Source organism: Typopeltis vanoorti, chromosome 15 (genome assembly GCF_054136105.1).
Source record: "Typopeltis vanoorti isolate ZY-2024b chromosome 15, IOZ_Tvanoo_1.0, whole genome shotgun sequence".
NCBI classification, from domain to species: Eukaryota; Metazoa; Arthropoda; class Arachnida; order Uropygi; family Thelyphonidae; genus Typopeltis; species Typopeltis vanoorti.
Window position 1 is genome coordinate 103,272,335 of NC_143563.1, and position 23,884 is coordinate 103,296,218.

The window sequence follows — 23,884 nt, forward strand, 5'->3', positions numbered from 1 at the left end:
CATCCATGGGCAATAAAATTGTCAAATATTGCAGCTGTGATATTCTAGAAATATGATAGCATATAAATTTCCTAAATAAGCACATCACTACTATTATTATCAGCAGACCCCATATGAAGTCAAAACACTCATTAATGGGAGATATCTAACAAACACAGCAGCGAATCCGGAGTTACGCGCTTTCTTGTAAGTACGTATTCCCATCCCATTTCACGTCTCACCACTAGTCATATCTTTCCGCCGCTGGCAGCATTCGCCAGTGTCGCACATGCTGTGAACAAGCACTAATGTGTTTAGCACGGTCTCCATTCATACACGATTTTTATAGTCTACAAACCTTGCGATTGTTTAATGTTATGTTCTTGATAAAAATTTTATCAAGAACATTGCAGCTGTGATATTCTAGAAATATTATAGCATATGAATTTCCTAAATAAGCGCATCACTACTATTATTATCAACAGACCCCATATGAAGTCAAAACACTCATTAATGGGAGATATCTAACAAACACAGCACAGTCATACCCCAACTTACGCGAATCCGGAGTTACACGCTTTCTTGTATGTACGTATTCCCATCCCATTTCATGCCTCACCACTAGTCATATCTTTCCGGCGCCGGCCGCATTCGCCAGTGTCGCACATGCTGTGAACAAGCACCGATGTGTTTAGCATGGTCTCCAAAAGAAGCAAGTCCGATTCTTCTACAGCTAGCAAGAAAAAGAAAAACATTGACTTTGGAAACAAAACTCAACATTATTAAGGATTTTGAAGGCGGAATGAAAATTTGTGAGCTAGCAAAGTACTTCGATCTACAGAAATCCACAGTAAGAACAATCATAAAAGAAAGGTTTACAGATTTTGGAGGACATAGATTCTAACGAGGAATGAATTGTACCCACAAGGCAAGGAATAAAAAATCATTAGCTTGCTATGAAGAAATTTTGCATGACAAGAAAAAGACATTATGCCATCAGACGAATCTATTAGAATTTATGAAACCATCGACATCAAAATAACTTTTTTTTTTACGTACGAAAAACTACAATTATGATTATATTTATTAAAAAATATAGATGTTTTTGTAAACCTTTGGTCCCAATTAACTAATATTTTGTGTGTTTGTATATATAAATTACATGCAAAATTATATCCCGAGTTATGCGAATTCGACTTACGCACATTTTGTTGGTCCCACTGACCGCGTAACTTCGGGGTATGACTGTACTAATTAATTTGTTCTTTAAATTCATATATCATGTCTGCATTCACTACACTTACAAATAATTCATTCCATTCACCTACCATTATGAAAGTAAAAGAGCATCAATGGAAACACAACTTCTATTATAAGACAAATGTATACCACAAATGCCAAAAGATTGCCAACACCAATCCCTATCCCAGCTCTAAGCTATCTGTTATAATTATAATCCATAAACGTGTGGACAGACTTATGTGTTCGTCGAACATGTTGTTTATTATTTTAACGGTATAATAGAACACAGAAACTAAGTAAATAATTAATTTATTAACTTGATGCTGATATTTCGCTGGTATTATAACCAGCATCTTCAGAGCACAAAAACACTATTTGTCACAATACGCAAGACTAAAACAACATGGTGTACTTAAAATTGTAGCAGCAATACAAAGACTAGAGTCCTGATTTTGGCGCCCTCTATCTGAAAAAAAAAAAAAAAAACGCTATCATATATTACTAGAGTCCTAGAAAAGTGCTAGTTTTTTCTTAATATGACTGTCTCCCAGATCTTCGGCAAGTTAATACAGCCATATTTGTTGAGATTTGGAGTATGTTTTAGGGCTTCTGTCGCCTCTAAGAACAATCTCTCTGATTTATATGGGTTTCTGTGTAGTACTTTTGTGTTTTTCCAGTTGATCCTGTGTGCAGGGGTATCCAGAGCATGGTCTGCTAGGCCCGACTTCCCATAATGATATTTCCGGACGTATCGTTTATGTTCGCTGATGCGGATATTCACAGTTCTTCCTGTTTGACCGTAGTAGGCTTGATTGCATGAGCAGGGTACTTGGTAGACTCCTGGATGTGATAAAGGAGGAATGCTGTCCTTGGGTGAGCGGATGAGGGTGGCTAATTTGCTATATGGTCTGAATGTAGTGCGTAGTTTATGTTTATTGAGAATTCTTGAGATCTTTTCGGATGTGCCTTTAATGTAGGGGATGGTGACTGTTTTGTTGTAGTTCTCTGTGATGGATGGTGGGAGGGGTTTCTTGGGAGTGTTTAGTATTTTGTTTATTTTTTGTGGATTGTAGCCGTTGGCCAAGAAGGTGTGGCGTAAGTGAGTGAGTTCAGCAGTAAGAGCCTTGTCATTTGAACAGATTGCTCTCGCTCTATGGGTTAGCGTTTTTAATATGCCATATTGTTGAGAAGGATGATGGTGTGATTGTTTGTGTAAGTATCTGCCTGTATGTGTGGGTTTTCTGAAAACTGAAAATTCTAAGGAACCATCTGGGAGACGTGTGATGAGTGTATCCAGGAAGGGCAGACAGTTGTTGGCTTCCAGTTCCATAGTAAAGTGGATTTTTGGATGTTGGCTATTAAATAGCCAACAACTGTCTGCCCTTCCTGGATACACTCATCACATGTCTCCCAGATGGTTCCTTAGAATTTTCAGTTTTCAGAAAACCCACACATACAGGCAGATACTTACACAAACAATCACACCATCATCCTTCTCAACAATATGGCATATTAAAAACGCTAACCCATAGAGCGAGAGCAATCTGTTCAAATGACAAGGCTCTTACTGCTGAACTCACTCACTTACGCCACACCTTCTTGGCCAACGGCTACAATCCACAAAAAATAAACAAAATACTAAACACTCCCAAGAAACCCCTCCCACCATCCATCACAGAGAACTACAACAAAACAGTCACCATCCCCTACATTAAAGGCACATCCGAAAAGATCTCAAGAATTCTCAATAAACATAAACTACGCACTACATTCAGACCATATAGCAAATTAGCCACCCTCATCCGCTCACCCAAGGACAGCATTCCTCCTTTATCACATCCAGGAGTCTACCAAGTACCCTGCTCATGCAATCAAGCCTACTACGGTCAAACAGGAAGAACTGTGAATATCCGCATCAGCGAACATAAACGATACGTCCGGAAATATCATTATGGGAAGTCGGGCCTAGCAGACCATGCTCTGGATACCCCTGCACACAGGATCAACTGGAAAAACACAAAAGTACTACACAGAAACCCATATAAATCAGAGAGATTGTTCTTAGAGGCGACAGAAGCCCTAAAACATACTCCAAATCTCAACAAATATGGCTGTATTAACTTGCCGAAGATCTGGGAGACAGTCATATTAAGAAAAAACTAGCACTTTTCTAGGACTCTAGTAATATATGATAGCGTTTTTTTTTTTTTTTTTCAGATAGAGGGCGCCAAAATCAGGACTCTAGTCTTTGTATTGCTGCTACAATTTTAAGTACACCATGTTGTTTTAGTCTTGCGTATTGTGACAAATAGTGTTTTTGTGCTCTGAAGATGCTGGTTATAATACCAGCGAAATATCAGCATCAAGTTAATAAATTAATTATTTACTTAGTTTCTGTGTTCTATTATACCGTTAAAATAATAAACAACAATTATAATCCATCTTAACTGCTAACTTCTTCATTCAGTTTTGATGGATTTATTTTATTTTTTTAATTATAGTTCAGATCGCATCAGCTGGTAGACATTTCAGCTCTACAGCTTCCCATTCAATGGAAGCTGAAACATCTAATACCCATAATTCAGATTACCTTGATATATTATAAAATGTTAAGATGAAATAAAATTTAATTTACTACTCTAAAATAGCCAGTCTCCATAATTTGTTTATCAAGAATATTTCTCCAAGTTTCTTTTCTGTATCCTCTCTCTTAATGAGTCTTTGGATTCCTTGGAAAACTGATTTACTAATCTTTTAACTAAAGGTACAATTAACTGAATATACAGTTACGTGTACTCTTAGTTACTATGGCATAATAGTGACTATTAATATTGCAATCTTTACTAATTTTTAATAATAATAATAATCCTCTTTTGTTCCTTTTGTGGGCCACTCCTCATAAATTCAACATGGCAATCAGTTTGTTTTTTTTTCTAATATAAAATCAATTATATAAACACAAAGTATTTAATTTAGTGATAATGTTTATTAGTGTTAAAATTTCATCTGAACCTAATAAACATGCAAAAAATATTCAAAAATAATATATAAAAAAATATTTGAACATATTTGATGAAAAATTTAATCAGAATGAATGTTATTCCTAGTTATTCCTTTCTACTATCTACAGTAGAAAGGAATAACTAGTTACTAATTAACAGGCATATATGAGAGACTTAGGTGGTTGATTACATATGATGTGTTATGAATGTGTTAAAGTTCCAAGTGCATGGAAATTAGTTAGGATACATAAGACACAGGTACAGCTAGCAGGTGGACAGACAGCAAAATTAGACATCAGAAAGATTTGTTTTGAAAGAGATGTAAGATGCTATACAAATGATCAGATACACAAGTAAAGTAATAAGAATAGTAAGGAAAGAAAAAAATACAATAAAAAAGAAGAAAGAAGTTCAGGCCGAAGGAAATCTATATGAATTCTAGTAGTGATCCTGCAGAAGAAAAACAAGTTGGCAAACACATGCAATTTACAGATACAGTATGTCAGCCTCACAGCCTTAGATGCTTCAGCATAATCCCACTAACCTTATTTAATCTACTTAAGCAGCAAGGAGGAGAAGGAAGAATAATTACACTAATAGATGGATGGTTCAAATCTTATTTTCTACAACATGAAGAACCTTTATCAGGGATTTTCAACTCAAGGTGAGTTAGTCAGTTGCAAGGTTTTTTCTCCCAGAAATTTTTTTTTTTTTTTTTAATTCCACAAAATTCAAGGGACATGTTGCAAAGGTGGCAAAGGTAACACAGAGGATTGCTGTAATAATGAGAAGGACGGTGACCTACAGAGATAAAAGAGTTATCATTCTGTTGTATAAGAACCTGATCAGATCACAGTTGGACTATTGTTCTCAGATTTGGTCCCCAGGATTTGAAGGGGATAAATTAACTGTGAAAAGGGTACAAAGGCGGATAACAAAGATGGTTTCAGGACTGTACAATAATAGTTATGAGGATCAGCTGAGGGAATGTGGACTGCCAAGTTTGGTGGATAGAAGAAGGAGAGGTGACATGATTGAGACTTTTAAACGGTTGAGAGGTCGTTACAGGGTTGACACTGGGGAGTTCTTTCGCTTGGTTGAACAGCGAGAAGGAGTGATGACAAGAGGCCATCCCTGGAAGTTACGAAAGGAAACCGTGAGCAAGAGGGTGAGGAGTGGTTTCTTTGCACGGAGGGTGGTTGAACCATGGAATGCATAGCCTGATGGAGTGGTGAGAGCGAGAACAGTCAATCAGTTCAAGGAGTGGTATGATAGACTTTGTGTTTCCTAGGAGGGACCTCCCATGTTGAGTCCTGATAGACTTGTGTTTCCTAGGAAGGACCTCCCACGATGAGTCTTTTGACTCCTTGGAGGTCTAAATAATAATCCAATAATAAAAACAGACAAACTGGCCATAGAACAGATGCATTAACAGACATAACACACTGCCCGGAGTTGCATAGGCCATAAATCCAAATCAACACTGATGGATGAAAAAATTCTATAATAGTTCTTCACCCTCTAGATAGGATTTGAAGCCCGTCATTTTCAACCAAAAGGCTAATTTGCTACTAAGCACAGGTTAGTAGCAAAGGCTTTAACCTCAACCCATCCTTTCTAGGATGGGTTGAGGTTAAGGCCTTAGACCTTCTAGTTGATTCTCCAGTTTGCAGGATGAAAAAAAAAAAAGTCAATCTTCTGGGCCCCAGAAAGAAAGTAAATGCTTTAGATAATCAAAATGATGAACTTTAGGCATATGAAGTGTAAATTGGCTAGATTTTAATGTTTCTCAGATTGGATGACATATCGTCATACTTAATTTTAGGAAATGCACAAAAGAGTTGACATTGTCCTTAACTTGGTTGCTGATGAGATTTTGCAATAAAGAAAATCCTAAAGGTAAAAAGAGGGCAAAATTTCTGAATTGTAGACAAGTCTGTATATCTGAAATTGTGGTTAGGGTTGTTACTATCTGGAATTACAGCCTAGGCAACTAAAGTTATCAGGCAGCATAACTAGTCAGAACAGCATGTATATGCTGCTTCTGGATGGTTTGCCTGTTCTGCAGGATAAGAAACCCTGCACCTTCACATGAGACTAATTAACTTTTCTAATAACTAATTAATTCAGTTTGTGATTAAGGTGTTGGAAAGATTACTCTGAAGAAGAGTATCTGAGTCAGCAATACTGGATTCTCTACAGTAGTCAGATTTGTTCCTGTAAAAAGAGATGGAAGTGCTCAACATGTGACTCATATATAGCAATATTTTGTAATCCACAAAGGCATTTGCACATGGCAAGTTAAAGTAAACAAATAAAAAGATGAGCATCGATAACAAATTGGTCAGAATTCACTACCAATCTGACCAATCTGTGATATGCAACAGGGTTCTATTCTTGGAAAACTATTGTTCAACTTATTTGCTAATGATATTTCATGTGAAATGACAGGGAATATTCAGCTAATGATGCAAAGTTCTGAGACATCATTAGCTGGAGAGTAAACAGAATTATTATTATTATCATCCCAAGATTCCATGGAGTCAAAGATTCATCTAGGAGGTCTTTTTGTCATACACAGCTTTATCATACCATGCCTTAAACACACTCAAATTTATTGCAGACACCACACTCTCAGGCAAGGCATTCCAATCATTCACAACTCTGCATGTAAAAAACCTGCTTGTCACTCTCCTGATCACACCTTCTTTATACAGCTTCCAGGGATGTCCTCTGGTTCTCCAACCTTTTACTGCAAAACCTCTCCAACAATGATCCTATAAAAATCCTTTACTAACTTGCAGGTCTTTAACATATCACCCCTCTTCCTCCTATCCACTAGACTCTGTAAATTGCATCTTCTCAACCTTTCCTCATATTCAACATTCTAGAAACTACCTAAGTGAGTAGTCTCTGGACCCTTTCCAACATCCCTTCGTCCTTTTGGAAACCAGGTGACAAAATCTGTGCACAGAAGTCTGTGTGTGGCCTAATTAAAACCTTATATAAGGAGATTTTTTTCCCAAGTAAGGGAAAAAAATCTCCTTACTTTTATAAATCAGTATCCTCTGCATCATTCTGAGAATTCTTTGTGTTGTCTTCACAGTTTTGGCAATGTGTCCCCTAAATATCAAATCCTTATCCACCATCATCCCAAGATCTTATATTTCCTCCACCTCCAACAATATATCTCCACTGAGCATAAATTCTACATCCCATCTTGTTTCCCAAATTTTAAAATCTTACATTTTCAACATTGAACTCGCATTCCCATTTCCTTGCCCATTCACTCAATTTATTCAAGTCTTCTTGTAAGGTCACAACATTATCTCTACTATTCATAGTTTGTCCCAACTTTGCACTGCAAACAACTGATATCCCCATTCAAATCTTCACCAGTATCATTAACATATAGGTTAAACAGCAATGGCCCTAAAACAGACCCCTATGGCACACCACTTGTGACTTTCCTCTTCCTGGATATTGCCCCCACATACGCAACTTCTTGATAAGTCAGTCCAACTCCTCTATCCAAGGAAGCTATCATCTTATTGTAATAAGTAAGTAAGTAGATTAATAAAACATGACCTCCCTTTAGCAAATCCATGCTGTCCATCAAAGATAATACCATTGTTGTCAACCAAATTCTGGATCCTAGTTCTCACCAGCTTCTCCAACAACTTAACCACAACACCTGACATGCATATAGGCCTATAATTTGATGCCTGAGTTCTATCACTTCCCTTATGAAATGGCACAATCTTTCCCTCCTTCCACTCCTTTTGAACTCGACCCAGTGCAAAACTCATATTATTATTATTAATTATTATTATTATTATTAAGAGAGACCTCCAGGGAGTCAGAGACTCATCGAGGAAGACCACATACTACACATAACATCTATCATACTTATTCTTGAATTCATTCACACCGCTTGCACTCGCAACATCCAATGGCAATCCATTCCAATCATGCACCACCCTCTGAGAGAAAAATCTGGCCCTTACTCCCTTTTGGCAGCCTTCATTCTCAGCTTCAAGGATGCCCTCTCGTCCTTCCCCACCCTCCATAAACTGAAAAATCCCATCAATTGAAATCTTTTATGACCCTTTCAGCAGTTTGTAAGTCTCAATCATATCACCCCTCTTTCTCCTATTTGCTAGTGTCTGCAAGCTACAAATTCTCAACCTGTCTTCATAATCAGTATTCCACAATCCTGATATCATTTTTAACACTCGCCTTTGTGCTCTCTCCAATATATCAGAATCACATCGGAAACCAGGAAAACAGACCTGCGCACAATAGTCCAAGTGAGGTCTTATCAAGGCCTTGTAAAGAGGCAAAATAACATCCTTATCTTTATATGTGAACGTTCGTTTGAGCATTGCAATTATCTTTTGAGTTGTATTTGCAATCTTTGCCACATGACCCCTGAACTTCAACTTCCTATCTATTAACACTCCAAGATCCCCAGCCTCATCAGTTTCTTCTAGCCTAATCCCACCAATATAATATGACATTGGATAGGTAATCATGCCAAAGTGAATGACTTTACATTTACTGACATTGAACTGACACCCATGCCCACAATTCCAGCTTATTCAAATCATTCTGCAAGGACTGCATATCAGCAGCATTCATGATTACCCTGCCTATCTTTGCATCATCAGCAAATAACTGTATGTCGCTTGTCAAATCCTTCCCAATATCATTAATGTACAGATTGAATAATAGTGGACCAAGCACTGATCCTTGTGGTACACCACTTGTTACCTTAAACCTTGCAGACTCAGATCCCCCATATACCACTTTTTGATATCTGTCAGTCAGCCATCCTCTTATCCATGCTAAGAGGATGTTGTATAACCCAAACCCATTTTCTACAATTTATGCAGCAGTCCATCATATTGTATTCTGTCAAAAACCTTAGCAAAATCCAAAAGTATCATGGTGTATCCATTCCCCTTGTCTAGTTCAATGGTAACATTGTCATAGAATGTGAGCAAGTTGCTAAAACATGACTCTCCCTTAGTAAACCCATGTTGTTCATTGCAAAGTAGAGATTCACTATCAACCCATTTCTGAATGCGGGCCCTAACTAATTTTTCTAAAATCTTCACAACCACTCCTGAGATACTAATTGGTCGATAGTTTGATACATCGGTCTTTGCACCACCCTTATGCAATGGAATTACCATACATTCCTTCCATTCCTGCAGAATTTTCCCTGTTCTGAGACTCATATTAAACATCCTGGTCAAAGGAATGATCAATTCAGCTGAACACTCTTTTAGCACAAATGCTAATATTCCATCAGTCCTATTGCTGAATTCTTATTCAGTTTGTGCAACAGCTCAAATACCTCAGCCTCACACAACTGCGTTTCTTCATCTAGTGAAGAGGTAACAGTGAGCTCAATGTTGTGTTCATCAGATTGATAGCTTTTAACGAAATGGGCACTCATTAACTGAACAACCTCTTCTGCATCAGTAACCCTCACTCCATCTGGATTTAGAAGAGTTATTCTTTCATATTCAGTCTTTCTTTTACTTGCAGTATATCAATAGAATTCTTGTGGGTTGTCTTTTGCACGCAGAGCCAGTTTCTTTTCATAATCAAACTTTGCTTTCCGTACAACAGTTGCGACTATTCTAGCCTGCTGCTTATAACATTCATAATGGACATCATCCTTATGCAAACAGTATTCCTTCAACATCGTCCTTTTTTTTTTTTTTTTTACTTACTTAATAAGATTTCATATCCATTTGACTCCTACTCTATTTATTCTTTGAACTCTCAGGACACACATTCTGATATCGCATCATTTAAATATTGTTTAAATGCTTCCCATACACTGTTGATATCCTTTCCATCCAGCAACCGATCCCATTCCACTGAACTCAGTATACTCCTCAGTTGGTCATAATTTCCTGCTTTGTAGTTCAACATGTAACCTTTTCTGAATGGAACATTCATAAACTTAGTCACTTCCCAAGTGAGTACCGCATGATCACTGTCACCAACTGGAGGCAGAATAGTTACGTCTTTAACTTTTACAAAATGCCCTTTAACATTAACTAAAATGCCCTCTGACACTATAATCAAATCTAGCACTCTTTGACCTCGCGTTCCTTCTGTCACATGCTGCATGAGGAAGTTGTCCCGCAACAGCTCAATAAATGCATTTTCATTCTTCTCATGAGATTCTACTGCTACCCAATCAATATTTGTATAATTAAAGTCTCCCATTATGATTACTCTTTTCGCGCTCACCTTTTCTATTTGGTGATGCATTTCTTCATCACCAGCAACCGATCCACCAGGTCTGTAACAACATCCCACTGTGTAATATGTCTTATTAGATTCCACCTCACACCAGATGGCTTCAAACTCACTGCCACGTGAAATATTGTTAGTAGTATTACTACATTCATAGGTCTCAACTCTAACTGGATTTAAGTCATCCAATATCATTAGTAGCATGCTCGCTCCTCTCCTATCCACTCTATCCTTCCTAAAAATACTGTACTCATGACAATCAATACCAGTTAATAGGTCTGATTCGGATAGCCAGTTCTCACTAATTCCTACAATCTGAGGTCGCAACATATTGACCAAGGCAACAAACTCTACCCCTTTGTTTCTGATACTCCTAGCATTCGTGTACAGACATAATAATCTACTTCATCTTCTTTAGTATACCCTTCTTTGCAGTCTGCCTGATCCAATTGGACAACTCGCAGATCTCTATTCTTCTCTAATGCTTTACATATGTAGACATCTTTGCACACATATGATTGGTCCGAACTGGACAAACACAAACCCGAAATCATTCTCACCTCGTCAACATTCCCATATGTCAAGGCAGATGTCAACTCCCTGGCACATTCCTTCAGAATATGTGGTGATATATTATCAAGTTCCACAGCCTATTAACATCAAGTTTGCTCAATTCCTCATATACCTCTTGCTCACTTAAAATGAGTTTCTCCTCCCCATCATCAACTGCTCTCAATCTCTCCATGATATCACAATCACAAGAATGAAAGACCTTTATGAACTGCTCATTAAGTATCTCCACTATACTTTCTGCAGTAGTTGCCCTTATACCATTTTCTCTAATCAATGTCATCTTTCCATAATCATTCTTTTTTTTTTGCTGGCTACATATCGAAAGAACTCTTTAGGATTCTTTTTGACTTCATTAGCTAACTGCTGCTGATACTTCACTTTTGCTACCCTCCTTGCCTCATCTTTGTAATCCTCATGGAATTGGCTATTACCAATTCCTTCTCTTATGCTTCCTCCATAATGCCTTTTTTGTCTGTATCACATGCTTAATCTCTTGATTCATCCATTTCATACATACTATATTTAACCCTCTGACCCTTGTACATGAATACATTTAGTATTCATGTACAAGAACTACTAGATAGTTCTTGATCATCTCCCAAGCTGCACTGATCTCTTTTCCAACTAACTCCTCATTCCATGCTACACATGCTCTCTCCTGAGCTTTTCATAATGACAGCCTTGTAGTTCCACATATACCCTTTTTGAAGATTTTGTTGAAATTAGTTAAGAGCTCATATGCAGAGATGAGGATTACATTATCTATGAAGGTCAATATGGGTTCATGAAGAGACAGCTATTTCAGTAATCTGGTTGCTTTTTTATAATGAAATAAAGCAACAGCAGTAGTTAAAAGAAAAATCATATGCAGTCAACTCTCACTATAACTAACATCACTATAAGAAATTACCAAAAATACCTGATCAAAGCTTCACAGGTATAATGCTATGCTAAAAGAAATTGATTACAGCACACCATCCAATATAATGAAATGTGCCTGTGGTCCATATAGTTTGATATAGTCAGAGTCAACTGTGCTGCAATTTTTCTGGATTTTATTAAGGCATATGATAGGGTACAACTTGACAAGTTGATATTTAAGTTGCAATGTATAGGGCTAGAAATCAGGTGAATGGATTGGAGTTTGATCTAAGAGTTGCATAGGAAGAAACAGTAATGTGAAAAAGGAAGGTTACATTCGGGGGGGGGGGGGGGGAATCTGCAGGGCTTCATACTGCAACATTACTGTTCATCCTCTTTGTCAATATTGTCACTAGACTGCAGGGAGATATTTAACTGTATGGATCAGACAATATTAAGCTCAGATGGTATTAGTAATGGTGCTAATTTTATGTCTCTTGAGGAGGATTTGAATAAGCTGGTAAGGTGGATACAAATGAATAGAGATATCAGTTATCAATGTGTAGGATTTTGAAATTTAGGAATGCAAGGCTACATATGTGTGTGGTAGAGATACTTAATGAGCAGTTCATAAAGGTCTTTCAATCTTATGTATGTGACTTCATGGAGAGATTGAGAGCAGTTGATGATGGCGAAGAGAGACTGACTGTAAGTCAGCAAGAGGTGTATGGGGAGTTGAGTAAACTAGATGCTAATAAGGATGTGGGACTTGATAATATATCACCATGTATTCTGAAGGAATGTGCCCAGGGAGTTGACACCTGCCTTGACATATTTTTTTAATACGAGTCTTGCACTCAGTCAAGTTCCTAAGGAGTGGAAAGAGGGCAAGATTGTGCCACTTCATAAAGGAGGTGATCGAACTCAAGCATCAAACTATAGGTCTGTGTGTCAGGTGTTGTGGTTAAGTTGTTGGAGAAGCTTGTGAGAACTAGAATCCAGAGTTGGGTCGACAACAATTGTATTATCTTTGATGGACAACATGGATTTGCTAAAGGGAGGTCATATTTTAGTAATCTACTTACTTATTACAATAAAGTGACTACTTCCTTGGACTGAGGAGAAGGATACACGGTAATATATTGATTTTTCAATTTCAGAAGGACTGAGGAGAAGGATACACGGTAATATATTTCGATTTCGCAAAGGCTTTTGATAGAGTACCTCATGATAAGTTGACAGTCAAACTAGAGCAGATGGGGATGGATATTAGATTAGTGCATTGGATTGGAGACTGGCTATCTGATAGGTATCAACAAGTTGTGTATGGGGGTGCGATATCCAGGAAAAGGAAAGTCATTAGTGGAGCGCCTCGAGGGTCTGTTTTAGGGCCATAACTGTTTAACTTGTATATTAATGATATTGGTGAAGATTTGAATGGAGATATTCAGTTGTTTGCAGATGATGCAAAGTTGGGACGAACCATGAAGTGTAGTGAAGATGTTGTGACCTTACAAGAAGACTTGAATAAGTTGAGTGACTGGGCACAGAAATGGGGATACGAGTTTAATGTTGCAAAATGTAAGGTTTTAAAATTTGGAAAGCAAAGATAGGATGTAGAATTTATGCTTGGTGAGGATATATTGTTGAAAGTGGAGGAAATAAGAAATCTGGGAATGATAGTGGATAAGGATCTGAAATTTAGGGGCCACATAGCCAAAATTGTAAAGAAAACACAAAGGCTTCTGGGAATGATGCGGAGGACACTGATGCGTAGAAGTAGGGAGATTCTTGTTCCGTTATCTATTGTGCCCAGATTTGGTCACCTGGTTTTCAGAAGGATGAATAGATGTTTGAAAGAGTCCAAAGGTGACTGACTAAGGTAGTTTCTGACCTCTGGAATGTCGAGTATGAGGAAAGATTGAGATGTAATTTGCAGAGTCTGGTGGACAGGAGAAAGAGGAGAGATATGATAGAGAGCTACAAGTTGGGGGTTGTTATAGGATCAATGCTGGAGAAGTTCTACATAAAATAGTGGGAGAACCAGAGGTCATCCCTGGAAACTGTATAAAGAGGGGTGAGTAGGGGAGTGAGAGGCAGGTTTTCTTCGTGCAGAGTTGTAAATGATCGGAATGCCTTGCCTGAGGGTGTGGTGTCTGCAAGGAGTTTGAGTGTGTTTAAGACATGGTATGATGACCTATGTGTGTGATAAAAGGACCTCCCAGATGAGTCTTTGACTCCATGAGATCTTGGAGTAATAATAATAATATTCTACTGGTAGAACTATTCTAGAGGAAGAGTGAAGAAGGCAAGTGATCTTGGGTTGACGGTCGATATAAATTTGAATTTCAGGGGAAATGTTGTAAAGTCATGAAGACAATCCAGCAAAACGCTGCAATAGGAAGGAGACTGACCAGGAAAGGTAAAAGGGTGTTGGTGGGTCTATTGCATAAGACTCCAAACATACCACACCTGTATTACTTATGACAGATATAAGATTTGTTTGTGATGAGAAACTTTAGAGAAGACAAATATAAACAACAAAGACTGTTGAATATTAGTTATAAGAATAGACTGAGAACATATAAATTTTCAGAGTTTGGTATATAAAAGATAAAGAGGTGATATATCTGGGACAATGGACAATTTTTCATATTGGAGGAAAACAGGATGAGACAGTATTCCTCATGCACCTTGCAGTTCCTGCAAGGTGCACGAGGAATGCTGATTAAGAGAGCACAAAGTAGTCTTTGTGAATGAAGAATGACTAGAGCATAGAATGTGCTGCCTGAGAGGATGGTGATAGTGCAGATAGTGAATGGGTTTAAAGCATGTTATGAAAGACTATTGCAAAGACTAATGTCATTCTCTTTAGGAAGATTTAAACAAACTTTTAGCTTGGACAGCTAAAAGAAGTTAACATTTCAATGTTATATAGGGAATTACTCTTTCTATTTAGTGCACCAAGTATAATACTGTATTGGTGGAAGTTTGCTTGAAAAGTGAAGGATGAGATTTGTGACTTGGTAATGATGGTTGGTAGAAGTGATGTTCAAAGGTGTATATTTCAAGAGCTATAAAGATCCTCCACACTAAATCCTGCTGCTATAGTAGTGCTGCAACCACTGTAAAAAAAGTGCTTAATCCAGCCATACCTGAATTTAGTCACCTAGTATATGCAGTGACAAGAAAATTCTAGATGGGATCAAGCCATGAGTAATTGAGGATATAATCACTCCAGAGTATTGATGGTAAGGAGTAGTTAAGGAAATATGAATTACAGAGTGCTGCAAATATGCAAAACAAATGTTACAGTTAAAAAAAAAAATCAATTAATGCCTTTAATTCCCATATAGGAAGTTAAAGAAGCCGTTTTAGCCCTATCTAACTTTTAGAGACTGAGTGGGCAGTTCAATCTCCACTGGTAACCAATCAGAGATGGCCCAAGGCTAATTCCACACTAGAGACAGCTCAAGTGCTGCTATCTCGTGGTCCCTAACTCAATATATTATTAATGTCTGAAATAGTGTGGGTTCTACGGTCGATTTTCTTGAATTTACAGGACAAAAAACCGAGTTTCCAAGAGAAAAAAACCTGCTTGCCCGTGCCAGAGATCTACTAACTCGGGAACTGGTCAATAAACGGCTTACAAAAATTTCCTCTAGTCGCCAACTAGACTTGAAACCAAGTCCTCCTTCGTGTGGCCAAGTGCCATGGTGTGCAAACGCTACATCCAATGAGCTATGCAAGCGGGGAGCAATGTTATAGTTAGACATTTTGAGTTGGAGAAGGGGTTTTACAGAATGAATGCATAAGGGGTTATACAGAGAGAGGAGAAAAGAATGAGCGATTTTGCTGCAATAGTATCTGTGAATGCTAGGAATGTGAATGAATGAATGATAGATGCAAACACTAGCACTGCAATTCAAGCAGAATCGAGGTTTTTTTCGCTATGTGGGGAGTAGAAGGAAAAATTAATTGTGGACGGATTACTTTGCAGAATGGAGATGGGACTACTGATCAATGCAGATGGCATAGTTCAGCTCTTTAAATGATCACTTCATTAGAATGTTTCATCCTGGTACAGCAGATTTTACTCCTAGAGGGATACAAAAGGGGAATGGATTAGAAGAATGAAGAGGATGTATTCCAAATAAAGCAGAGGGACTAGATGGAAGTTTTCTATGTATCTTAGGAATGTAGTGTGGAAAAGATTGTGCCATTAACTTATACTGGAAGAAGTGGAGGAAGTAAGGGATCTACAGGTGATTATAGATAGAGATTTGAAGTTCAGAAGACATATTGCAAAGGTTGTGAAAACATCTCAGAGAATTCTGGCAATATTAAAGAGGACATTGACTATGAGAGATAAAAAGGTGGTGGTTCCCTTTGTATAAAGCTTCAATCAGACCACATCTGAATTTCTGTGCTCAGATCTCTTCACTGGGATTTGAAGAGAATATTTAAGCTGTTGAAAAGAGTTATTACTGGATTAACAATGGAAAGATTTTTTCATGTGATAGAGCAAGAGAAAGGAAGAAAGACAAGGGACAATCTCTAAAATTTGCAAAACAAAGTAATAAGTAACAGGGTGTAAAAAGTAAGTTTTTTTTTCATGGCACATAGGAGAATGGAATGTATCATCTGAGAGAGTGGTAAAAGTGTAAACTGTGAACGAGTTTAAGGAGTGGTATGATAGATTTATATTGACTAACATTGGCCTCTTACTATGAGTCTTATGACTCCATGGAGGTCAAGATAATATTATAATAAAATCTTACCTTATGAGTGAAGCCTGGTTTCTGACACTCTTCTGCTTTCTTTTGAATCAACTGAGCAAGTTTACAAACAACAACACCATTTCCTAACTTTTCCATGAAATTATGAGCTGTGATATATTCAACATCTACCAAAGATAAAATACAGCCAATATTACAAAAAGCTCAGTGTTAAAGAAAAATCGCAACTAAAAAAAATAATAATAATGTTTAACACAGTATTTCTGAATAAATTAGCATACATTTACTAATGATATATGATTAACACATGTATGCATGAAAATTTTTATCTTATTATTAACATACAGACTTCAATGCAGTCAGTTAACTAACCATGCCATATAACATAAGCTATAAGACATCCCTCAATACTTTAACCACCCAACCAGTCATGACATGTATATACATCAAGGTTACCATGGATGCGAAATGCATATTAAAATTGTAATACCATAGATATTACAAGTACGTTGAAATATGGATACGAAGTGTATGAGGAGTGATGTGTTTTATCCATATTGATGGTGACGTGGTTAAGGAAGGTGTAAAATGGATGGAGATTAAGCATGAGCTGGATGAAGGCATTATGAATCCACACATGCTGAATAATGGTAACAATCAATTAAATGAAGAGCACAAGTGCAGGCCAAAAAGGTGACTCGGTATGGACAGCAAAAGTGCGGTATTAGCAGAAGATAGCCAATCAGGCCAAGGAACACCTAGAGAGCTCTTATAAAAAGAAGGAGAGTGATATGATTGCACCATATAAATTGGTGATGGGTTATCAGCAGATTAATATGGAGAAGATTTTTTCATAGAGTAGAGTGAGACAAAGGTAGAAAAGAGGCCATCCTTGGAAGCTATATAAGGAGAGTGTGAGGAGAGTGAGAAGCAGGTTCTTTGTAGGGACCATGATTAGTGAGTGGAATGCATTTCCTGAGAGTGTGGTGAGTGCAGAAACTGTGAATGGGTTTGAAGCACAGTTCAATGATCTTTTTGCATGAGAGTATGGACCATCCATGATAAGTCTTCTGGCTCCATGGAGGTCAGATGTTAATAATATCAATACACATCCCATTCTAAAACTCATCCTGGTGCTTAAAAATAGTGCATATAATACAGGATGTTTCAAATTAAACTATCGCTATTCAGAGTATTCTGTAGAGAGAACCTCTAGGCAAAATACCTTCCAACTTGGTACACCCTAACCAGATCATGGGAGAGAGATTTTGATAACAAAAAAAATTTTTTTTTTTTTTTTTTTAAATACATAGGCAATTGAGCAATTGAGGAACAGGATAGTAAGAGGTATAATGTATGAGGGCTCAATGATCCGTGGAGTGCAAGATAGGATGAGTGAGGAATGTTTGACTGGAGGAATGACAGAAAGTGTGGCTATGGCAATTAAGAGGGGTGAAAGGGTGGATGAAATGATTGTGATGGTAGGAACAAATGACTTCAGAGGTAATGTAAATTGGGCAATGAGAGATATGAGATTCTTGCTTGAGGTTGTATGAAAGAAGACGCAGAGAGGAAAGATAGTGTGCATGTTGCCTAGGTATGATAGTGACGAGCTGAGCAGAAGAGCAGTAATATTGAATATGATAATAGCTAGAATGTGTCAGAAGAGAGGATTGGAATATGTGGATGCTTGGATGGCATTTGAGGACAGAAAAGAAATGACTGCAAGAGACTGCTTGCATTTGAATGAGGAAGGACGTGGGCATCTGGAGAGATTGCTGTTCTCAACAAGTCGGTGTGTCAATGCAGAGAAACTAGAATGCCCAGGGTGGATGGTAGCAGGGATGGCCTCTTGTGGAAATGGATACGTGGGAGAAGGGTGACGATATCAGGTAATGCTAAGTCCAGTGGACTCTAGAGGGGATGATGCTGGGTATAGAAACAGTGGCATTTTTATGCTTTATACTAATGCCAGGAGTATCTGGGATAAAGGAGAGGAATTGGTGGCACTAATAGCATCAGCCTGGCCAAACATTATTGGAATCAATGAGACGTGGTTCACTACAAACCAAGGAACACAGAGGATGGGGACCAGGAGATGTATAGACAGGTGAGCTTGGCAAGTGCAAGAAGAATGATTGTTATGGGAGATTTTAACAACAGCAGTATAAATTGGGGAGAGGTAGATACATGTAGCAATAAGGGAAGGGAATTTCTAGAATTCTTGAAGGACAAATGTCTTATGCAACATGTAATAGAGGAAACAAGAGGTTCAAGAGTTTTAGATTTGGCCATAACATCAGAAGAGTTTATAATAACTGAGATGACATCTCTCCCACCAGTTGGAGAGGGTGACCATGTGGTTTTGATTTGGAAGATGAACAGACATGCAGGAATATCAAAGAGATGGGAACATATGTGGAATTATAAGGCAGATGATTACAATAGTCTTATACATCAAATTGGGAAAGTTTCATGAAGGGAGGAATTGGAAGGCCAGGATATCATTAGTGCTTAGGAATTGTGAAGGAATATTTGTTAGCAACAATAGGAAGCGAAGCTGTATTCTACAAGTGAAGAAGAGGCCATAATTTGGTGTAAAGTGGATGACAAACAATATTAAACAGGAAATGCATGTGAAAAAGAGGCTATGAAAGAGATATAAGGAGATGGGTGAAGAGCAGATGCATGAAGAATATAAGACACAGGCCAGGAGAGTGACTAGTATGGTAAGGAAGGCAAAACTGGAATATGAGAAGGGATTGGCCATAAGATCCAAAGAAAATCCTAGGGAATTTTTTAGCTATTTGGCCAGTAGAAAGAGAAATGATTGTGGAAGAATGACATTGTGGAATAAAAATGGGAATAGAGTGACTGATGCAGAGGACATAGTGGAATTGTTCAATAAACACTTTATTGGAGTATTTCATCTTGGAGGAGTAAAATTTTAATACTAGAGGGATAGAGCAGGTTCAAGGTTTAGAGGTGAGGAGGAGAGTGTGTTCCAAATACTGAGTACGCTGGATGTCAGTAAAGCTGTGGGACTGGATGGTATTTCACCATGAGTATTGAGAGAATGTGCTAAAGAACTAACAGCTCCTTTGACCTGACTTTTCAATGAAAGTCCGGCTATGGGAAAGGTGCCTAAGGAATGGAAGGAAGGGATAGTACCATTGCATAAGGGGGGTAGCAGACTGGAAGTGTCTAATTATAGACTAGTTAGTGTGTCATCATTAGTTGTTAAGAACTTGGAGAAATTATTGAGGGACCGTATATAGCACTGGGAAGATGAGGGTAATGTTATCTGTGAGAGTCAACATGGATTTGTGGAGGGGCACTCTTGTTTTAGTAATATGCTAGCCTTTTATAATAAAGTTACAAGAGCAGTAGATGAGAGAAAGGCATATTCTTGGATTTAGTGAAGGCATTTGACAGGGTGCCGCATGATAAGCTGATATTCAAGTTGCAGCACATGGGTTTGGATGTCAGGTTGGTTAACTGGATTCAGGATTGGCTGTCTGATAGGTATCAGAGAGTTGTATATGGTGGGGAAGTTTCAAGGAGGCAGAGGGTTACCAGTGGGGTCCCACAGGGACCTATATTGTTTAACCTTTATATCAATGATATTGACAGTGGATTGCAGGGGGATATTCAGTTGTTTGCAGATGATGTGAAGCTGGGAAAGGCTATTAGTAATAGTGCAGATATGGTAGCCCTGCAAGAGGATTTGAATAAGCTAGACAGATGGGCAAATGATTGGGGGTATCAGTTCAAATCAAAGGTGTTTTGGCAAAGGGAAAATTAAGGGTTCTGCACTATGAATTATTGGAACATCCACCCTATTCCCCAGATTTGGCTCCCTCTGACTTCTATCTCTTCCCAAAACTAAAACTCTTACTCGCTGGTTAGCGTTTTTCTTCAAATCAAGAGGTGATTCAGCTGTACAGGGATATTTTGCATATCTTACTGAGAACAACTACAGGAATGGGATAATGGCACTAGAGCATCGCTGGAATAAATGTATTAGTGTTAAGGGAGATTATGTTGAAAAATAAAAATAATTTTGAAATTATAAATTTGTTTTTTCATTGTCAGGTCAAGAACTTTTCAGTCCACCCTCATATGTTGTCAGTTGAATGAACCTCCCATGATGAGTCTGCCAACTTTATGGAGCATGTAATCATAATAATAATAAAAGTGGTCCACTTCCATGTTGGCTGACTACTGTTGGACACTTGCGAGATGATCCTGAGCAGCTATACAAGCAGTAGGCAAAGCAACATTGGACATAGAAGCAGACATTTATATATGTAATGAGTGCATATTACTCTATTATATAAGAAAGTATTGCAGATCTCTCACAAACCATAACCAATTTTGCATTTTCTTTGTCATATTCGTGTTCAGCACCTCAAAATCTATAAGAAATGACTAAATTAATCTGGGGAACATGACGTTTGTAAAATTTTGTTGTTCAGTGTAATAATACTGAAACAATATTAAAAATCTTGCCATCAGAGGTAATTTTACTATTTCATAATCAGTACTGAAACACACTCAAAGATATGCTATTATGATGAAGCAAATATATATATATATATATATATTGCATGGTGCACTGCCTAATTTGGCTCACCCTTTTAAGGGTGTTCCAAAAGTTACTTTTACCATAATATAACCTGGTTTTTTTTATTTCTTTTTTTTTAATTTTGTTTATAAATATTTAGTTTATTATTATTTTTTTTTTAATTTTCTTAATGAATTGAAGAAAGAATTACAACAGAATTTGACAAGTTGAAATTCTCATTAATATATGCCTGCAAGTTGAAAAATGTTCATGAGTTGAGAAGGAGAAGAAGAATTTGCCACTTGGTGTTTAAGAGGTGCCAACTCTGTTTAGGAGAAAAAGAAAACTATTTTGAATACTTGATTTAACTTATTAATTTACTTGATGTTTACTTTATTTAGTTGAAAATAATTGTGTTAATAAAATCATTAATGAAATATAATTGTTCTAATAAAATAATATTATGGTAAAGTAACTTTTAGTCCACCTTCTATATATAGAGATCTTTGTTATATTTCCAACATTAGTGCATATTCAGTGAATATATATTATGTGGGGGTGAAGAGCTTCCATAGCTCAGCCAGCATAGATGAAGCTCTTTGGTCACAAAGACTTGGGTTCCATTCCTGTCTATGACATGAGGAACCTTTATCTGGTCTCTTTTGACTAAAGATGAGTTAGCCAGTCTCATATGGATGTAGAGAGTTTTCCCACCCAGAAACTGATTTTTTGTCCCTCAGAACAGGCAAACCAGTCCTGTGAAAGCATACGAATTTACAGTCATAAAAAATATACATACTTAATCCCTCACCCAAAGGGACAGGGGGAGGAAACCCCCATACAATTATTATGCATGGGGGGGGGGGGGAATGGAAGCTTTACACATTGTAAACTGACCTAGAGTTTTATTCAGCCACTCTGCTAAATCTTCTTTAAGTGGAATAAGATGTTGCTCCTGTCGGTAAGCTATTTTTTCTTCAAATTCATCTATGCCTTCAGCAACATGCCATCCAGCAGCCATTAGCTCATTCTGATCACCAACCTATAAGAGGATGACAAAAGTACAATTGTGGTCAAATATATGTAATACCTTTGTAAAATAATTATAAGTTAAATAATATTTAAATAATATTTTGAATAAGCTATGAAAGAATTTTTGGGTCAATAACACTTACTATAACTGTGCATTCATTATACTATATACATTGAGCATTTAGTTTATCAGAAAATCTGCATAATAATGAGATGCTGAAAGTGTTCCACAGGATGCCAAACAAATGTAGATTCAAATCACATTACATAAGTTGCCCTGCAATGAACTGTAAATACTCTGTTGTAAATGGCTTGTTCCATAAATCCCAGATGTTCACCTAGATCAAGATTTGGGGAATGATTAGGTCGTTGAAGTACTGCTCTCCTGATATTGGAATCATTTCCAAACAATCCATGCCTAATGAGAATTAAGGAAAGGATGCACACATCAGCAACTGTTTACTACTGAGAAAATGCTCTCCTTACCATCACACTAACATCACAAGCCTTTAATGTGCTGAACGTGCACTCTTTACATGTCCACTGAATCACTGCTGTTGATGCACACTAGTCTTACTGTCAAATTAAAACTGATAGTCATTGGCCTTTTTTATCTTTCATATGTCCAAAGTCAGGAGGTGTCCTGATTTTTTCATATATCCAAAGATATAGAGGGGTTATAAAAAAGTGTTGGTAAACATTTGTAAATGTGAAAAAAACACTTCTAAATAAAGGAAAAAGTTCCCAAAAAACATGTCTGTAAACCAAGCATTGTTCCAAGAAACTGAATTTAACTGGTGGATGTTTGCTACTAAAATTGGACTTATCATGAACATTCTGGTGAGCATAAATGATGAAATCGTTAACAATAATGAGTTACTGAGTGAGCACTTTGCAATGGCATATCATTATTGTGAGGTTACTACTGTGACAGCATATGTGTCAGACACTAATGTAGGAACAGAGGTGGATGAATTAAAGGTTCTTAGGATATTGCAAAATCTCAATGTAAATTCGGCTATGTGATTAGCTGGGATATCAGCTTGAGTTTTGCAAGAATGTGAAAGGGAACTGGCAATGCCTCTGACTATGCTCTTTAATTTCAGTCTTGGCTCTGGTGGAGTTCCAAGGGAGTGGAAAGAGAGCAAAATAATTCCCTTGCATAACGGAGGTTCCGAGACTGCAGTAGCAAATTATAGATCAATCAGTATCATAGGTGTTGTGGTAAAAGTACTGGAAAAATTGGCCAAAAAGATAATTCAAGAATGGCTAGATAAAAATATGATACTGCACACAGATCAACATGATTTTATGAAGGTTCACTCATGATATAGCAATTTACTATCTTTTTATAATAAAGTAACAGCAGAGCTGGATTTACCAAGGCATTTGACAGAATGCCACATGGAACACTTCTGCAAATTAGAACATATGGGGATGGATATGAGACTGGTTAAGTGAATAAGAGGATGGCTGTTGGACAGATATCAAAAAGTGGTATATAGAGGGGGCAGAATCGAGAAAAAACCGGTGACTAGAAACAGTAGTGGTTCTAGCACTGAACCTTGTGGTGTGCCACAAGGTTCAGTGCTAGAACCACTACTGTTTAA

The 23,884-nt window shown here is 37.4% G+C and overlaps 1 protein-coding gene across 1 annotated transcript in view; it reads right to left on the bottom strand.

The window, feature by feature from the left end:
• Positions 1–23,884, bottom strand: part of LOC150099042 (growth arrest-specific protein 2-like) — a 196,458-nt gene that overhangs the window by 125,892 nt on the left and 46,682 nt on the right. The window contains exons 2-3 of the mRNA XM_090404982.1: positions 22,140–22,284; positions 16,718–16,842 (exon numbers count right to left, since the gene is read on the bottom strand). Coding sequence (XP_090261108.1) covers positions 16,718–16,842; positions 22,140–22,284 — 270 coding nt within the window. The remainder of the gene's footprint in view (positions 1–16,717; positions 16,843–22,139; positions 22,285–23,884) is intronic.